The sequence below is a fragment of the Sebastes umbrosus genome, chromosome 21 (assembly GCF_015220745.1).
Source record: "Sebastes umbrosus isolate fSebUmb1 chromosome 21, fSebUmb1.pri, whole genome shotgun sequence".
In the NCBI taxonomy this organism is placed as follows: Eukaryota; Metazoa; Chordata; class Actinopteri; order Perciformes; family Sebastidae; genus Sebastes; species Sebastes umbrosus.
Window position 1 is genome coordinate 25,183,135 of NC_051289.1, and position 18,646 is coordinate 25,201,780.

An 18,646-nucleotide genomic window follows, 5' to 3' on the forward strand; every position below is an offset into this window, starting at 1 on the left:
AGCGATCGACTGCACTCACAATGCTATAAGGGCACAATCAGAGAATGAATTTGCTTATGTTAACGGGAAGCATTTTCACTCCCTAAACGTGCAAGTGATTTGTGATTCGCAAATGTGTCTCACAAATGTTGTGGCACGGTGGCCTGGTTTAACTCATGATTCATTCATCCTGCGGAGTAGTAGTGTTGGGAACAGACTTCAAGCAGAGGCTGTGCAGGATGGTAGGTAGGTACTAGGTAATGAATACTGTTTGTTGCTCTTAAATAGAAACTTGATTCTTAACTGATTTAAACTACTTTTTGGCCATGCGTAAAACGGCACAGGGACACCTTCAAATGTGTATATGACATGAGATTATGGCAATTCTCTCATAGAAATGGTAATCTACAAACTGAAGCTCAGGATGGATCAGTACCGGCTGTCTGGGACCCACCTTCAATCCTGGAAGCTGTAACTTTGTCATGTTTAAGTTGTTTTAGTTTCTGTTTATTTAGCAGACTGTTTGGTGACTGGTCTGTCTGTCTGCGTTACAGCTATGATGAGTGTGTGTAGATTTACTCAACAGACTCATGAGAGAAGCTCATATGAAAAACAAACAGTCCAACTGTATGAATGTGTGTAGATTTGATTACCAGAGTTAGTGAGTGGGCGAGCAAGCAGGGAGAGAGAGAGAGAGAGATGCTGTGAGCTCAGAGCAGACAGCTGTTGATCAGAGGAGAAATTAACATCTTCTCTGTAACGTTAAGTCCCGACCTCGTAGAGCGATTAAAAGACATTACTACGTGAATACTGGCAGCTTCTGGCTAAATAATACGTAAAAGTTTACTAAAGTCTAAGTTGCTAGGTCTAGCTTTTGGTCATCTGAGAGACCTGATGCTCGGCCCTGAACACACCAGACTCTCCTCAGTCTCTGTATCCATGGAGACCAGGATGACCACTGTGACCTGAGAACTCTATTAGTAGCTGACACAACTTCACTCTACAACAGGTATGGGCAAACTACGGCCCACGGGCCGTATTCGGCCCGTTGGGCTTTTTAATCCGGCCCGTCGAATATTGGTACAAAATTGTCCAAATTATAGTAAAGACCGCATTCATTTTGCCTTTTTCCTGCAATACCCGGCGTTTCAGTTGATCCCACTCCCCAGTACGAACACTCTAATAGCCCTTATTTAAAAAATTAAGATCTATTTCGACCTCACTCTGACTGTCACCACGGTCTTCACCTTGAATGAAGCCATTCTTCTTCCTATCTGCGAGACCATAATATCATTATAATATTATTCTCCTCTTGGAAGCAGTTGCATAGTTACTTCTTTCAGCTGTTTTGCAAGTTAAGTTTTCTGTTTCACCCTTCGTACACGTGCGTACACGAGTGGTGTTATTTATTTATATAGTGGTGCGCCGAAAAGGGCCCACTGTGTGTTATAGCTCACCCGGTAGAGCAGGGTTCGAATCTACCTTTCGGCACCTTTTAATTAGCCAAGGTTTTTGCTTTGTGTTTAAAAGGACGTTTTCATTTTCTTTTTTCATAAATTACTGTTTTTCCCTTAAACCTCTGTGCGCAGTAGGTGGGATTGGTTTAGAATTGCCACAACCAAACTGACACCAAACTTTGATGCACTGGCAAAAAAGGGTGACCAACAACACTGTTCCCACTGAAATTAAATGTAAGTTTTCTTTACTTTTTAGTTAATGGCTTTTACTTGTAATTTATATTAGTTCACACAAACACTCTCCATCCATCCGATACTGGCCCAGCCAGTCTGTCAAGAAACCCTTTACACTGAAGGAGGACACGATCTGCACAGTTTACATACAAGTCATGGCTTTGCTACTTTTGGAATTATGTGTGCCCAATTTATAATTCAGTGTTATTATTGTGAATAAAGATGTGTATTTTTAAGGAGGGTTTTTGTCATTTTTAAATTTACTATTAATGATCTGGTGGTGTTAGATAAGTATAACATGTTCTTTCACAAAAGCTTTATGTAATTACACTGTTTAAACAGGTGATATGAACAATTCATTTAATTAATGTCATGCAGGTACAGGTAGTAAATAGTGACTGTAAGCAACACAACACATTTCTGTTTCACAGTCAAACTTTATTTGAGTAGACAGAGGACAATATTTATTATACACAGCATTTTGAACGTGAACAATTAACCTGCAGCTTTGACAAACATTTCACAGCATAAATATGGCAATAACTGTCTGACAAGTAAAACTGTTACTCTGAAACATGGACACACTACCCTATAAGTCCTCCCAGTACCTGCTGATACTGTGGTTACTGAGCAGTTTTTACATAAGATCAGTAATTCAACCTTCAGTTATGTTGACAGAGACAGGATAAAGTCTATTTCAGCTACGGTGAGTGTAACGTTATCCGGTTTGTAGTCATGGTAACACAGAGACAGCTTCTACAGTAAATAATATATCATTACTCTGAATACTTTCATACGTTTATCAGGTGTCTTTTACCAGAAATAATGAACTGACTACTGTTTCACATCTTCTATTTTTCACAGCTAATGTTTTCTCCTCCTCTGGGATGATTCTGTCGGTCATTTCTCACAGATGGACCTGTAAAGACAAATGTAAAACAGAGTGTATGTTTACGGTTTACAGAGTTTATGCAGAATGTAAATACTGAGCTAACGTGACAGAGCTAAAAAATAGCATATTTACCGGTGTTACGGTTTATCAGGCGACCCTGTTAACTGGCGACTTTCAGCCGAATGAGTCTGTGGTTGTCGTAGTTACGGCAGCTGTTAAAAGCAGGAAGAGAAAAAAATGTCCCTTTCAAGTGGTCCACTGCCGGTTTCACGTACCTAGGTCTAAATCTAATATCGCCAGATACCCACGACTTATGGAAACTTAACTTTGCCCCTGTACTTACTACAGTGAAACAAGATCTGATTCGGTGGCATGATCTTCTGCTTTCACTTATTGGTCGTGTTAGTCTGATAAAGATGAATGTACTCCCTCGACTTCTATACCCTCTACAAATGTTGCCACTGCGCATCTCCAAAAAAGTTAACAAAGAGATCCTTTTCAAAATGGAGAGATCCTTTTCAAAATGTATCTGGCACGGTAAAAGACCGAGACAAAGGTTTAGTTCTCTGCAGTAGCCTAAAGAAAAAGGTGGTTTAGCAGTACCCAACATGCTCTTTTACAACTGGGCCTGTCACATTCGTACTCTTTGGACTTGGTTACACTCATATCTTAGGCTTGAAACTTGTTTAGACTCTTGGGCTTGCTCTCCTGAGTCCCTGTGGAGCTTGGTGACATGTAGACCTGAAGAAATTAAAATGAACATTAAGAATAACCCACTGATTATCAACTCTATTAAAGTGTGGCGGGAGATCTCTGAATACATGGATAGATGAGGTGTCAAATCCATGCTTTCTCCCATCTGTAATAATCAGGAATTTCTACCGGGCTTGAGGCTTTCTTTATTTCACTCATGGCGTGACAAAGGGATTCATGTGATAGGAGACATGTTTGAGGTTAATACCTTGATGTCCTTTCAACAGCTTCAAGACAAAATTAATCTCTCCAAAGATCACTTTTTTGCATATTTGCAATTGAGGCATTTTGTTAATTCACTTGCAAGGCCTACTGAGGACATCTCCATCTACAGTCAGGCAAAAAAGTTTATCCGTGAGCAGAAGGGTTTAAATCACGGATTATCCGTTTTCTATTCTGTACTTTACTCTCATGATAAATATGACACGACCAAATTGTCACGAAAATGGGAGGGTGACCTGGGTAATGAATACAATGAAGAAGACTGGCAGGAGGCAGTGCACCTGGTGCAATCAACCTTCACTTGCAACAGGCTTGCAGAGATTATATAATATACAGTAATATAAAGGCATTGTTCCAGTAGAGATGGTTCCTAGTCCTCTAAGCAGGGCTCAGTCCACAGTAGAAATACAGACTGCAGCTGTTATTCATGTACAGGTGTTTGTTAAACAGGTAACAGGCTACAGAGAGAAACACTGCTGCTCTGCCACTGATAATAACTTTAGTGTCTTTATTAGTATTAGATCAGTTCAGACATAAACAGCTGTTAAAGTCGACTGACAGCTGATCCTGCTGCTGTCATCAGAAACGGACCACGCTTCACGTGACGCTTCACGTGACGCTTCACGTGACGCTTCATAGGAAAGGACGTCTCATGTCTCTAAAAACATATTTCCTCTTTTCCTCTCTCCTCGTGTCTCTTCCTCGCCTCCTCCGCTCGCATCTCGCATCTCGGCGGGACTAAGTTGCGAGGAGAGGAGTCGAGGAGAGGAATCGAGCAGTATAAATTCAGAAATGGGAAAGGCCTTATATTTCCTTGTTTCCTCCAAGGCCTATTGAAGGAGGCTGGGTCATGCGTCATCAACGCGTCATATCTTTGAGGTACAACACATGCGTAGTAAGTTGAACCCCGTTCCAAGACCCGTGTCCCAGCCTCCTTCAATAGGCCTTGGTTTCCTCTCTCCTCGCATGGTTTCCTTGCGTCTCTCATGCTTCCCTGGTGGGAGGGACTAAGACGCAAGGAAAAGATGCAAGTGAGGGAAACGTGGATGCAATTAAGAGAATTGGGATTGATCACAGCTTTTTGTCACAAGTAAGTACACATTATGCAGAATGTCCCAATTCAGAATAATATATAATATATCACTGGATTATAATGAATGATTTAGATGCATTGATGTGTAAACATCACTAATGTTACAGCTGGTAAGGGTCGAGCTCATTTCAACTATACTGCTGGGTAGCTTAATCTATGATAATACATCATAATTATTAGTTAATTATATATTAATAATCTAAATCTGCAAAAAAAAAAGATATTTAATATTGTCAAATAAATGTAGTGAAGTTAAAAGTACAATATTGAACTTCAATTGAATACTAAATTACAGACTTGTAAAATAAAATTACCAAAGTAGTTTATTATCTAAAAATTAGGGCAATCGAATATAACATGAATTGCGATTAATTGCATGATTGTCCATGATTATCACGATTAATCGCAAATTAATCACACGTTGTATCTGTTCAGACACATTTACAACGTCAGTAAGGCACAGCATAGGCCCTATGGATAACCTTGAAATAAATCGGTAGGCCATAGACATTAGACCATATTGAAGTCCACTCTGGTCGACAACCGTAAGTCACAAGCTCTCTATCGCAGGTCTTCATCGCGACAACACATCGGTAGTTATCCCAAATAAATGATTATAAAATCTTGAAACCAAACCACAAGAGCTTGAAAAATAATTCCCTTTTTTCCCCCAAACTTCAGTGAATCACTTTCAGAGTGAAAGTCCACACAGGCTTCAACGATGGAATTTCTCATTTAAAGATAACAATAGGTAATATAAGTCTCCAAAACAGCCAGCTATTATAGACATCCATCATCACACTCCACAGTTTCTTTCTTTTGCTTCAGCTTAAGTTCAGCTTTTCAGAAAGGTATGGATCCACCTCAGGGAGAGCATCGATCAGAACTTTGCTGGCTTTAGTTCCCTTTTTTTTTACCGTGTCGATCAGTTTACGTGCTTTCTCTGCCCTGTCTTTTGTACTGATGTACTGCATTTCATCATCGTTTATAACGTGATAGTGAAGGAGTATATCCAGAAGCTTGTTCAGATTAGGATCAGACAATCCCTCTACTAACTGCTTTCGAAGCGACATCAGCATCTCCTCTGCAGGGGCGCTGTCCTTTGCTGCGACGCTGTCTTCTGGTGGGACGCTGCCCCCTGCTGGGACGCTGTCCTCTGCTGGGACGCTGTCCTCTGCTGGGACGCTGTCCTCTGCTGGGACATTCCTCTGAGGAATTTCCCTTCTTAGATCTGGGAGATAACCAAAAAAGACTTTTGTTTAAAAAACAACAATCACCTTTAAAGAGCAATTCAACTGAAATGAAACGTCATGTTTTTGTACAGCAACATGTCTGCTCTGTAAATCAGTTGTTCTGTGTTCAAAATCAGAAACCAAAAGGGAGACATTCATATTTTATATTTTTGGGTTTCATAATTCTTCTCTGTGGTGAGTGCATGATCTCCCCGTGTTGGTGTGGGTTTTCTCCGGCTTGTGTGTGTTTATGTGTGTTTGTGTGTGTGTGTGTGTGTGTGTGTTCGGTAGCACCCATTCTGCAAACAAGGATGCCCCGTGCACTCGGCTGTGTACATACAGTACACACAGCATGTGTGGATGCATGTGAGCACGCGTTTATTTGTATGAGCCTCGGCGTCGGCGTCGGAGCGGGGGGGAAATGATGCATCAGGTCTGCAGCAGAGATAAAGCAGAGAGGGGAAGAGGAGCAGGATGGATGATAGGAGGCCACAGAGGCTCTAAACAAATGGCTCCTCCTGCAGCGGGCCAGCCTCAAAACTGAATCAGGGAGGACACAGAACTCACACAAAAGACACTTCTTAGAGGCGAAGACGCTCATTTTCTGCCTGATTCCAGAGGCAGAAGCCTTTTAGTTTATCTGCAGAGAGAATCAGGCCTCTGATACCAGACTGTGTCATTTCTAATTCCCTGTTTTTATAACTTTACTTTATCATACTTCAGAAAAGAAGCTGCTTTCTTTTTCTTTAATCTGCTTCAGTTTGCTGTTGATGCAAAGTCAACCCTTCCTCCAGGTTTACCTTTTGACCTGATGAGTTCAGGATAATGAACATTAATCTGTACAACAGTACATATTATATAGCTATATTCACTATTCGCTATATTCACCACGACTAACAACGATTTTCTTTCTCCATTAAACTGCTGATTATGTTCTTGATGAATCGATTGTTAATAGTAAAAAGTAAAACACCCCAAAACCTCAGGATGTTCACTGCAGCCCCGTTTCCACCGCAGGAACTTTCCCCCCAAACTAGGAACCTTTTGAGGAACTCATTGCGTTTCGACTGCAGGGACCAGGGTCTAAATAAAGTTTCAAAGGACATTCACTCCCCCAAAAAGCCCTGGTGGGGGGGTAGTACTTTATTAAAAGTACTTTTAATGTTATCAAACAAAGAGAAATGTTCTCCTCTCGTCCTAAAATGGTTCTTGTTTATGAATGAAGCGGTACAGCGGCGCTGTGTTTGAGCAATCAGCGACGTTCATCCCTGCAAACTCCACCCCGAAAGCTCCTGTACTTGAGCCCGGTTTCCACCACAGGAACTTTCCCCCGGGAACTAGGAACCTTTTGACGGCTCTCGACTCATTTAAAAGAGCGAGAGATCATGAGGGCAAGCTGCAATGTTAGAAAACGTTTATTTTTGATCGTGTTTCTTGGGTGAAACGGGCGACACACTGAACTGCAGGCTGCAGAGTGTGTTTATCACGTCATGTTGCTTTTTCATACGTCAGAAGACTAATTAGCCTAATCTTCACAGGTCTTTAGATCGCGGTGAGAACACAGAAAACACTGGGCTGAAGGAACCTTTTAGTTCCTTGAAAAGTAGTTCCTTTTGGTGGAAACCCGGCTGAAGCATCACATATTCTCTTTACTGTGAACTTTTGCTCATCTGATCAATATTTTTGCACAGAAATGTACAGCTCTCTCGTTCTGAAACAGTTCTATTCTACAGATTTGTTTTATTATTTTTGTTTTATACCTCTTGACGGACTAGTTTTATGAAAAAACTGTCCTCCCAGCGGTGCAATACTTCTCTAAAGATGGATGTAAATGCACTCCATTAAATGTTATTCTGATGCATTTATTAGAAAGGATGCCACATACAACCTCACCTAACAGCTTGTTGTGTGACAATCCACCGTGCTGCACGCCGCGGCGTCCTACAGGATAGAGTGACCGACCAGACTCGTGATCTCTCTTAGCCTCTTTCTCTATAGGAATCTTGTTAGCCGTCTATTTTGGCTAATACCGGATGCTAATCAGGTAAAACCACAGAGAGGAGCGCCAACACACGCACACACCGTGTCTCATATACACAGCCTGTTGGCTCAATACTACTCTCCGTCCTCCTGTCTCCTGTCGTCTCCCGTCGTCTCCGTCCTCCTGACGTCTTAGTTTTGACCGCGGTGACCTGGGACGTCGCGTCACAACGTTGCAGACGTTTTATAGTCCTCATCAGGGAGATCGCCGTAACTCAGCGGCCTCCCGGCGAGCAGCGGCAGCAGCAACAGCGGCGTCTACTGTACATCTCATCTCTGTGTCTCCACACCATTGTACACACATAGCCTGTAGCCACGGAGGCAATTACCATGGCAACAGAGCGCCTCATCTCTGCAAGCAACGTGGATGCATTTTTATTCCCCACCACCACCACCCCTCCTCCTCCTCCTCCTCCTCCTCCTCCTCTTCGTCCCCAGATAGTGTCTCAGTGAGAGCAGATTTGACAACACGACACGTCGTGAGATTTTTATCTATTGTTGGTGTCACAGAGTCATTTTCAGCCGGTAATGTCTGGTGCCTTCTCCTCTAATTATGGGCTGTTAGTGTGTGTGTGTGTGTGTGTTGGGTGGGGGGGGTACAGCATCAGCTGCTGAATACAGAGCTCCAGGGATGACGCATTTTTGTAGGCCAACCAGGAAGTGATCATCTCCCTGGTTCCCTCCACTAACAGCCAATGAGATGTTCCGTTGGGTTTTAGATTATTACAGAAAATCCGCTCTGTGACGAACACACGTTTATGATACTCACATGTTTTGTTCGGTCACATGACTTCTCGTCACCACCACTAAGCTAACGGTGGACTAGTGTTTGGCGTGATGACGTTTAGTCGTCTCATTTTGTTAGCAGCCGTCTTTTGTAAGACACATAAAGGCTTCAAAACTCAGCAGTGGGATATTAACTGACATATTTCCTGTGGTTGAACTAAAGGTTAAAGTCTCTTCAGCTTGTGTTAAAACCACACACCTGATTTCAGACATCTAACTAAAGACCCCTGTTCATTTTGACAAGGATTTTCAATGTAGTTTTAGTCTCAGGGCGTATCCACACCTGCCTGGTTTTAGTTGGGTTGAATGGAACCCTGGAGCGTTCACCCTCTCGGTGCGGTCCGTTTGGGCAATCGCACTCGGGTGCAGCATCAAAACAAGCGAACCGAGACCTCCTTGAAGGGGTGGTCTCGGTTCGCTTCCAAACAAACTGTGGTACGGTTCGGTACGCTCCGTTTGTGGTGAGAACATGATGTGACCTCGTTGCGGCCCAAATGGAGAAAGCATTGCACCTTTTTGGATTAAACCGGCTCCGGTAGCGAGCTGCACTGTGCATGCACACCAGACAACATTACTACAGAAGAGCCAACGCTTGCCCTCGCTACTCACATCAGTACTAAACAGGTGTAACGTCAGGCTGTGTTGAAGACCTCGGGCATACCTGATGGATCTTTGGAAATATGTTCGGCCAATGAGCATGTAACAGTTTAGGAGGGTTAATGCACGCCTCCTCCTCCGTCCTCCGTACGTCTTGATCGGCGACTCCAGTGCATCAACACATTGTTTTCCAGTCGCAGCCGCTCCTCATTCTCAAACTGTATCGTTGCCTTGAGTGAAAACGTGTTATTCGGTAAAAAGAAAAGTTGACCAGGGCGAAGATCAAGCCATGTAGTCGTCCCTCCATTGATGTGTTCTGGAAGTCTGCTCTTCTTTGTTTACTTCCGGGAGTTTTCCAACGTGGAACTTCTGACCAATCAGAGAGCAGTTTCTTTGTGCACCAACATTTTGGTCCGCTTGTAAATGCTGCCGTGTGAACACAAACCAACCTCCAGGCAAAATGGTAACAGTTTAGTCCCTGATTCAGACCAGAGCAAACGATCTACAGGTGTACCCTAACCCTAACCAACTACAGGTGTACCCTAACCCTAACGATCTACAGGTGTGAAAACACCCTCAATAGTCTCTTACTGGAGATTATAGTTTAAAGTCACATTTTAGTCTTTTTGTTTTGTTTTAGTCGGTTTTATTTTGAGTCTAATTTGAGTCAATATATCCTGTAGATATACTCTGCCGTGGGTCTCACAGTCAACAGACTGCGCACCAGAATAACCCCACAGCATGTGGACATGTTGCTATTCCATATATTTGCTCATAAAGCCAGCAGACAGGCTGTCCGCTATTACTAAAAACAACACCATTAGTTTGTATTGGTTATGTTTGAATGGGTCACACACATTGGTCCTTTCTAAATAGCCCATTTTAATCTTGTTATCTCTGTTAATGGTTAATAATCGGTTAACAAAGGGTCGGCTATCAGACAGAGAAAAAAGATCTAGAGTAACATTCCTTGTCTGCCCGAACAGAGACGACTATTTTGTCTCGTCTTATTTTTTTAATTTACGATGTTGTTACTATTTGGTCATGAAATAAAAAAGACATCAACGAATACTTATCGTCAAATCTTTTATTGACAAAATGAACACTTCAAAACCCGTTGACTTCAGACGAGGGAGCCGGTTTATTACTGGTAACCTCATTTATTTGTATTACTTTAAGTGCCCTGGGCTGATGTCCCCCTTTACATTACATGTATAGCACTATGATTCCATTAACTCTAAGGGAGGGTTTTCCTGTCTCCTCATGCTAAAACTCAACTGTAAAAGCACATTTAAAGGGATAGTTTGGATGTTTCTCAGTGGGGTTGTATGAGGTCAGTGTTTTACCTACAGTAGATGGATAGAATATTTTGCAACGGGAACTGAAAGTGAAACAAAGACTACTTTCAAGAGAGCTACCAACAAACCTGTACTCAAGTCTAGCGTTTAAATGTAATGTTTTTATTGTTAAATTTTGAGAGAGGCGTCTCGCTGTGTTACCGGTGACGTTGTCACGTTGTCACGTTGTCACGTTGTCACGTCACTGACCTACAACTCATCGTCATGATAATGACGTCAGAGGATCACCAGAGTCTGTAGGATTCATCCTCAGGAGGCTGTAGATATCTACCAGATGTTACGGTTATCCATCCGATATGGTTGAGATATTTCAGTCTGCACCATCAGCGTCTCCTCTAAAACCAAACATAGCAGACTTGTATCAGTGGCATCAAGTTCACTGTAACCAGCAGTGAGTGTCTGTATCACTAGTGTGGCTTGTTTCTCTTCACTGAGTCTCTCTCCGTTGTGTCCTCCAGGCTTCCTGCTGTTCAAGGACTTCTGTATGAATGAGATCGACGAGGCCAGTGCCACAGCTCAAGTTCTACGAAGAAGTAAGTCGTGTGTGTGTGTGTGTGTGTGTGTGTGTGTGTGTGTGTGTGTGTGTGTGTGTGTGTGTGTGTGTGTGTGTGTGTGTGTGTGCGTGCGTGCGAGCGTGCGTGCGTGCGTGCGTGGGATTAGAGGGCATCGTGGGATGGGTGAGAGATTAGGCCTGTAATCCCGCTCATTCTGGGTTTTAGCCCTCCCAGGAAGCGTTGTTTTGTTGCGGCGTTGACGATGACCTCATGTGTCTCGTGTGTTTCAGATTAAGGACTACGAGAAGCTGGACTCGGAGGAGGAGAGGTTGAGCCGCAGCCGGCAGATTTACGACGGCTACATCATGAAGGAGCTGCTGTCCTGTTCACACGTGAGGGCGCCGTCACGGCCGCATTCACACACAGTACACAGTAACGTTATTAAGCATAGAGAGCCAGAGGAAATGAGTCAAACTGAACAACTTAATGCTACGTCCACACACTCTTGTCACAGCGTAGGAAAGCACAACGCTATCGCCAGATGAGTGACGACTTTTTTCTCAAGTTTTCTGTAAGCAGTGTGGCGTTGAGCCTGGGGAGAAGCTACCTAGCTAACTAGCCAGCCAGCTGTCTCCTGGCGCTGCGTCCGTTCTCTACCGGCGAGCTGCGACCACACACTTTATGGCCCCATTCTGTTGTCACCATGACAACAATCAGCATTTTCTTTTGTAATAGTCGAACAGTTCAACGACCCTTCTACTCCTATTTCATATTTCTATGGTTTTCCCTCTACAGTTGAGTTAGATGTTAGATGTTAGATGTTAGATGTTGGATGTTAGATGTAAATAAATGATTTGGTGTCTGAATTATTCTGTTTTTATCTCTGTTATAAGTAATAATAATATAATATAATAGTTATTACTGAAGGAAAGAAGAAAGCATCAATAGAACAGCTGATTATTAACTGTTCAACAGTAGTGTTTGTTGATTTCTCAGTTGTTGTTTTTTTTATCAAGTTGACATAATTCCTAAATGTTGTCCAGATGAAGTCACAGACTTGACCCCAGGATCAGTTGATAATATAATAAAATAACTGTACGTATGATTTACTAACTCAAAGAAAGTGGATTTATTGTTAAGTTAAACATCCGAGCACATACTGGAACCCAGAGTGATGATGGGAAGATCCTCACAGCTCCTCTACCGTCGTCCGTCGTCCATATGAGTGAGCTGCTGTCTGAAGAGAGGAAGTTATTAAACACAGATATTAGTGTTGTTGTTGGTGGTAGCGTCCTGGTCATGTTGCACTAGGGGACTGTACATCCTCACACACAGAAAACAGAAGTGAAAATACTGGTAAAGCTGCATTTTTTGTTTTGTTTTTAATGACCCTTCCTTTTTATTTGTTCTTCTTTGTCTCAGCCATTTTCTAAGAAAGCCGTGGACCACGTGCAGAGCCACCTAGCAAAGAAACAGGTTCCCCCGACTCTCTTCCAGGTAAAACTACAACCTTTCTACACATTTATCACATATTAATGTTATTGTGCAATATACGGATATTATTTTTCAAAATAATATTTGTATAACCTGAAACAGTAAAAGAATAATGGAATGAAAACAGCTGAACTCTCAGCACAACAACTGATTTGATCTCCGGTCAGTGTTGGTCGACAATGACTGACTAGAAATACTGTACACTTCACTTATTTTGGTACTTCACACCCTCAACACATGTGAGGGTATGAATTATACACACACACACACACACACACACTAACCTTTGCTGCTTTTTCTAAATGGATGTAGTAGATTTTGTTTTTAATTACGTTTTTAAGTCTAAGACTTTTTATCACCTTTTATTTTTAATGAAATACCATATACTATGATTTTTTATATTTTTTAGTGACATATTATATACTATGACTTTTTAATATTTTTTTTAATGAAATACTATATACTATGATTTTTTAAATATTTTTTTAATGACATACTATATACTATGATTTTTTAAATATTTTTTTTAATGACATACTATATACTATAATTTTTTAAATATTTTTTTAATGACATACTATATACTATGATTTTTTAAATATTCTTTTTAATGACATACTATATACAATGACTTTTTAATATTTTTTTTAATGACATACTATATACTATGATTTTTTAAATATTTTTTTTAATGACATACTATATACTATGACTTTTTAATATATTTTTTTAATGACATACTATATACTATGACTTTTTAATATTTTTTTGAATGACATACTATATACTATAACTTTTTAATATTTTTTTGAATGACATACTATATACTATGACTTTTTAATATTTTTTTTAATGATATACTATATACTATGATTTATGGGAGGAAACCGGATCACCCGGATTCAACCCAGCAGACAAGGGCCGAATCACTCAGCCACCATGTCGCTGTGGGGAGGAGGGAGAGAGTATGGAGGGGTGATGGTAGGAGGCGACCACGTCACTGTGGGGAGGAGGGAGAGAGTATGGAGGGGTGATGGTAGGAGGCGACCACGTCACTGTGGGGAGGAGGGTGAAATCACTTCATATAGAGCAGGTAGGGTGTAGGGGGTGTAGGGGTTGTAGGGTGTAGGGGGTGTAGGGGGTGAAATCACTTCACATAGAGCAGGTAGGGTGTAGGTGTAGGGAGTAGGGGTTGTAGGGTGTAGGGGGTGTGGGTGTAGGGTGTAGAGGGTGTAGGTGTAGGTGTAGGGGGTGTAGGGGGTGAAGGGGCAGGATGGTCAGAAGGGGGATGGGGGAAGAATGTGGAGAGAAAGAATGCTACTTCTCTCTCCTCTCTTTCTCCTTCCTCTCCTTCTTCTCCCTTTTCAAGTCCTCCTTCTCTTTTTTCTCCAGAGCCTCCTTTTCCTTCTTCACACTTTTCAACTCCTCCTTCTCTCTTTCCTCACTCTCCTTCTTCTCTCTCTTCTCTCTTTCCTCCCTCTCTTTCTTCTGTCTCTTCTCCTCCTTCTCCTTCTCCACAATCAGCTTCTTTAACTCCTTCTTCTTGGCATTCATCTCCTCCGCGGTCATCTGCAGTGCTCCCAGGTCAAGTTTCTGGTGGAGCTCCTGGAGGCGGAGGAGTTGTGCCTGGAGGTCTGTGGTGGTGTCGGTCTGGAGCCGGATCTGATCTTCCAGAGGGGCGAGCTTCGTTGACCACTTGGCCTCGCTCTGGAGGAGCTGCATCTCCTTCTCCTTCAGCTGGACCTCGCTCTGGAGGAGCTGCATCTCCTTCTCCTTCAGCCGGACCTCGCTCTGGAGGAGCTGCATCTCCTTCTCCTTCAGCCGGACCTCGTTCTTTAGAGTCTGATCTTCCAGAGCGGCGAGTTTCGTTGTCCACTCGGCCTCCAGAGCCATCTTGGCTGTCGTCATTCGGGTGATCAGATCATCCTTTTCCAGGACGACCTGGCTCACCTTCCTGTCCGACTCGTCCTGCAGAGATTTGACCATCAGATTCTTTTGATCAAGTGCAGATTGGAGCTCTCTCTCACAGGTCTCTCTGATCTCCCTGTTCTCCTCCTTCCAAGCTTCACAGGCCTTTATACACTTTTCAGTCCAGAGCTGTTTGATCATCACAATCTCATTCTGCTTTTCAAGCAGACTTTGACTGAGAGAGTCGGTCACCTCCTGTTTCTCCTGCTCCTTGGTCTGCAGGTCGTTCTGAACCTGTATCAGGATCTTGTTCTTCTCCAGCTCCCAACCGGACTCTTTGGCGGCCATCTGCTCCCTCAGGGCAGCGTTTTCGGCGGCCAGCTCAGTGACCTGTTGAGAGTCCTTCAGCTGGTTGCTGATAGTCTGTTTGACTATCATGATCTCATTCTGCTTTTCAAACAGACTTTGGCTGAGAGAGTCGGTCACCTCCTGTTTCTGAGCCTGTATCTTGATGGCTCTCTGAGCCATCCGGATCTTGTTCTTCTCCAGCTCCCAGCGGGACTCCTTGGCGGCCATCTGCTGCTTCAGGGCAGCGATTTCGGCGGCCAGCTCAGTGTTGTGCTGATGAGAGTCCTTCAGCTGGTTGCTGGGAGTCTGGAGGAGTTGAACCTGGAGGTCAGGGTTTTGCTTGTCCTGTCCTTTGAGGTCCTTCTGGGCATCTTTCCTGATGAGTCTCTCTGACCTGAGAGCCTTCAGGATCCTCATCTTCTCGTCTTTCCAGCTGGACTCATTGGCGGCCATCTGCTCCCTCAGGGCAGCGTTTTCAGCGGCCAGCTCGGTGACCTGTTGAGAGTTCTTCAGCTGGTTGCTTGGAGTCTGGAGGAGTTGAACCTGGAGGTCAGGGTTTTGCTTGTCCTGTCCTTTGAGGTCCTTCTGGGCTTCTTTTCTGATGAGTCTCTCTGACCTGAGAGCCCTCAGGATCCTCATCTTCTCATCTTCCCAGCTGGACTCATTGGCGGCCATCTGCTCCCTCAGGGCAGCGTTTTCAGCGGCCAGTTCGGTGACCTGGTGGGAGTCCTTCAGCTGGTTGCTGGGAGTCTGTTTGACCATCATCGTTCCACTCAGCTTTTCAAGAAGACTTTGCCTGAGAGAGTTGATCACCTTCTGATTCTCCTGCTCCTTGTTCTGCAGGTAGATCTGAACCTGTGTCAGCATCTTGTTCTTCTCCAGCTCCCAGCGGGACTCCTTGGCGGCCATCTGCTGCTTCAGGGCAGCGATTTTGGCGGCCAGCTCAGTGTTGTGCTGGTGAGAGTCCTTCAGCTGATTGCTGGGAGTCTGGAGGAGTTGAACCTGGAGGTCAGGGTTGTGCTCATCCTGTCCTTTGAGGCCCTTCTGGGCTTCTTCCCTGATGAGTCTCTCTAACTTGAGAGCCTTCAGGATCCTCATCTTCTCCTCTTCCCAGCTGGACTCCTTGGCGGCCATCTGCTCCCTCAGGGCAGCGGTTTCAGCGGCGTGCTCAAAGTTCTGTTTCTGGACGTCCATCAGGGCTCTCCTGAGATACTGCATCTCCTTGCTGGGAGCCTGCTGGGTAGCGGCTTCAACCAGCTCTTGGTTAAGTGACTGAAAGACACAAATGTAAAGGTTGAGAAAACAGTCCCGTCCTAACGTTGGATCACACAAAGAGACAGTTGAAAGTACTGAAGCCAACTCCATCTGCTTCTAAAGAGCACTGTGAAGCTACTTTTTCTGAAACACACTGATTCAGTTGGTCACAAGAGTCTAGCCAAGTTCAGCCTCACACCACAGAATCACATCTTTCTACTGTTTCCTTTATACTATACACACAGAACACCATTTATACTGTCAATAACTTCAGTTTCAGATCAGTTTTTTGGAGATCAGGTTGATCTAAAATCTTTTGGTGAAGCTTAGAATATGTTTTCAGTTCTGTTTTTTGTTAATTTAACTGTAAAAAACAGCCCTGTTTTAGTCCACATACGTATCTTATACTGCTCATGCATTTGTCAAAAGTTTAGACAAAAGATTAAAAAGCAGATGAAGATGTGGGCTGGCCTAGATCAGTGTAACGCTGAACAAAGTGTGTTTAAAGGCCTAGATCAGTGTAACGCTGAACAAAGTGTGTTTAAAGGCCTAGATCAGTGTAACGCTGAACAAAGTGTGTTTAAAGGCCTAGATCAGTGTAACGCTGAACAAAGTGTGTTTAAAGGTGTCTGGCTGAGAAGATCTCACCTCGTTTCTTGAACGGACGATCTTCTCCATCGTAGCACAACGGAGGTGTTAGTTGTGGTAACGGAGTATAATACAGTAGTAACGCTGTACGGAGTATAATACAGCAGTATTATACGAGGACAATACAGTAGTAACGCTGTATTGAAGTAGCTATAGCAGGTATGTAGTAGATTGACTAACTGTCGCTCTGGTCACACGCTCTGTTATCACTGAGAGATGCTTCTCTGGTGAAGGTTCGACTATAACTGAGTTGTTAGACTGCAGGAGCTTCTACTGGTGCACACACAACATTCTAGTGACTTTATGATGTCACTAAGCCACATTCTGTTTAATGTGATGTCACTAAGCCACATTCTGATGTGATGTCACGTTTCAGAATGTGATGTCATGTTTCAGAATGTGATGTGATGTCACGTTTCAGGATGTGATGTCACATTTCAGAATGTGATGTGATGTCACTTTTCAAAATGTGATGTCACATTGCACTGTGGTCACATGACTTCTCCAGACGGAAAAACTGAAAAATGGAGGTTCAAAGTTTTTTTTTTCATTTATCTATATATAAAAATGTAATACAATAGGTTCATAAACATGTTCAGATTTTGTATATTACAAAAGATTCTACAAATGTATTTTACAGTATAAAAATAGTGAGCCATGCTCACATTTGCTTTATTTATACTTTGTATTAATTCCCTTATTTATTTACTGTTCTGTTTAATTTTCCCTTTTATTTATTTATGTTTTTATTTTTGTTAATGTTTTGCATTTTTTATTCTATACTTATTTTAAAATTAATGTATTTATTTTGCTCAATTATCCCTTTGCATTTCACCCCGTATTTATTACCCCAAACTTATATATTTCTGTATTATTTTCTTTATACATTTCTAATAAATAAATAAATGCAAAAAAAAATAATCAATTCATTTTAAAAAATCATAAAAATAAATAAATAAATAAATAAAAGGGAAAATTAAACAGAAGAGTAAATAAATAAAATAATTAATTCAAATATAAATAAATGAAGAAACAAATTAAAACAGAAATATAAATTTATGTCACATAACTGTATTATCACTATAAAAAATTTTTTTTAATCACAATAAAAAAAAATGTATTTTGGCTTTTTTATAGTAAATTAATTTAGTCGTATCATATTATGGTAAATAAGTAAAAGATCATATTATGTAACTGCATTAGGTTGGCAAATCTGTCATCATCACTTTATTTATGTTGACGAAACTGACGAGTTCTATTCATTAAAGAAAGTTGATTCAATAAAACAAATAGCTCATTTAATACACTGAATTCATTTATTCAAACTGAAGATTTTGTTCGAGGTTTTAGGAAAATAGTTTGTGAACCACCGGCCTGATGTTAACCGAACTTGAACGCAGCGTAACTCGTTTAATTGACATCATTTTGTGTCGGAAGGAGGCGGGATGTCTGTGAATTTGATTGGATAGAAATTCAAACAGGTTCACAAAAAGACTTTGTGTTGCTAAATGTATATCCATACGGTCAGCGGGTAGCGAGCTACTTGTCGGAGACCCCTGCTCTACACTATATAGCCTACCTGTTAAAACACACCCGATATGCCTGCTTGGTTGGAAACGTGTTTCCGAGACGGTGCTTTTCCTCCCGAGGTGTCGATTCAAGCGTGAACTTGTGTTTTACAGTTCAGAGAATTCAGTCAGACACAATAATATTCCTCCATTCTTGCCCTCCGTGCCTGGCTGGCTGCCCCGTTTCTATTCGCCACGCGGGGATTCGTCACAGCTGAACTTTGGGTGCGAGCTCGGGGAGTCAACATTGTTTTCAGATTCTCCCGATTCGTGCCGTTGGTAATTATAC

The 18,646-nt window shown here is 42.3% G+C and overlaps 1 protein-coding gene and 1 pseudogene across 6 annotated transcripts; one reads left to right on the plus strand and one right to left on the minus strand.

Moving 5' to 3' along the window:
- The first annotated feature begins 11,106 nt into the window (after positions 1–11,106).
- LOC119480964 overlaps positions 11,107–18,646 on the plus strand; it is a 28,790-nt pseudogene continuing 21,250 nt past the window's right edge.
- On the minus strand, positions 13,889–17,062 carry LOC119480325 (DNA ligase 1-like). 6 transcript variants are annotated; one of them, XM_037756487.1, is made up of 3 exons: positions 15,605–17,062; positions 14,459–15,160; positions 13,889–14,374 (listed from the first exon to the last, which is right to left on the minus strand). In XM_037756487.1, exons 1-3 carry the CDS (start codon positions 16,250–16,252, stop codon positions 13,949–13,951), a joined length of 1,776 nt encoding a protein of 591 aa, XP_037612415.1. In that variant the 5' UTR covers positions 16,253–17,062; the 3' UTR covers positions 13,889–13,948. The 6 variants fall into 6 exon arrangements, with proteins under 6 accessions (XP_037612415.1, XP_037612414.1, XP_037612413.1 ...); XM_037756486.1 differs by having other exon boundaries at positions 13,890–14,332; positions 14,417–15,160; positions 15,605–17,059; XM_037756485.1 differs by having other exon boundaries at positions 13,890–14,374; positions 14,417–15,160; positions 15,605–17,057.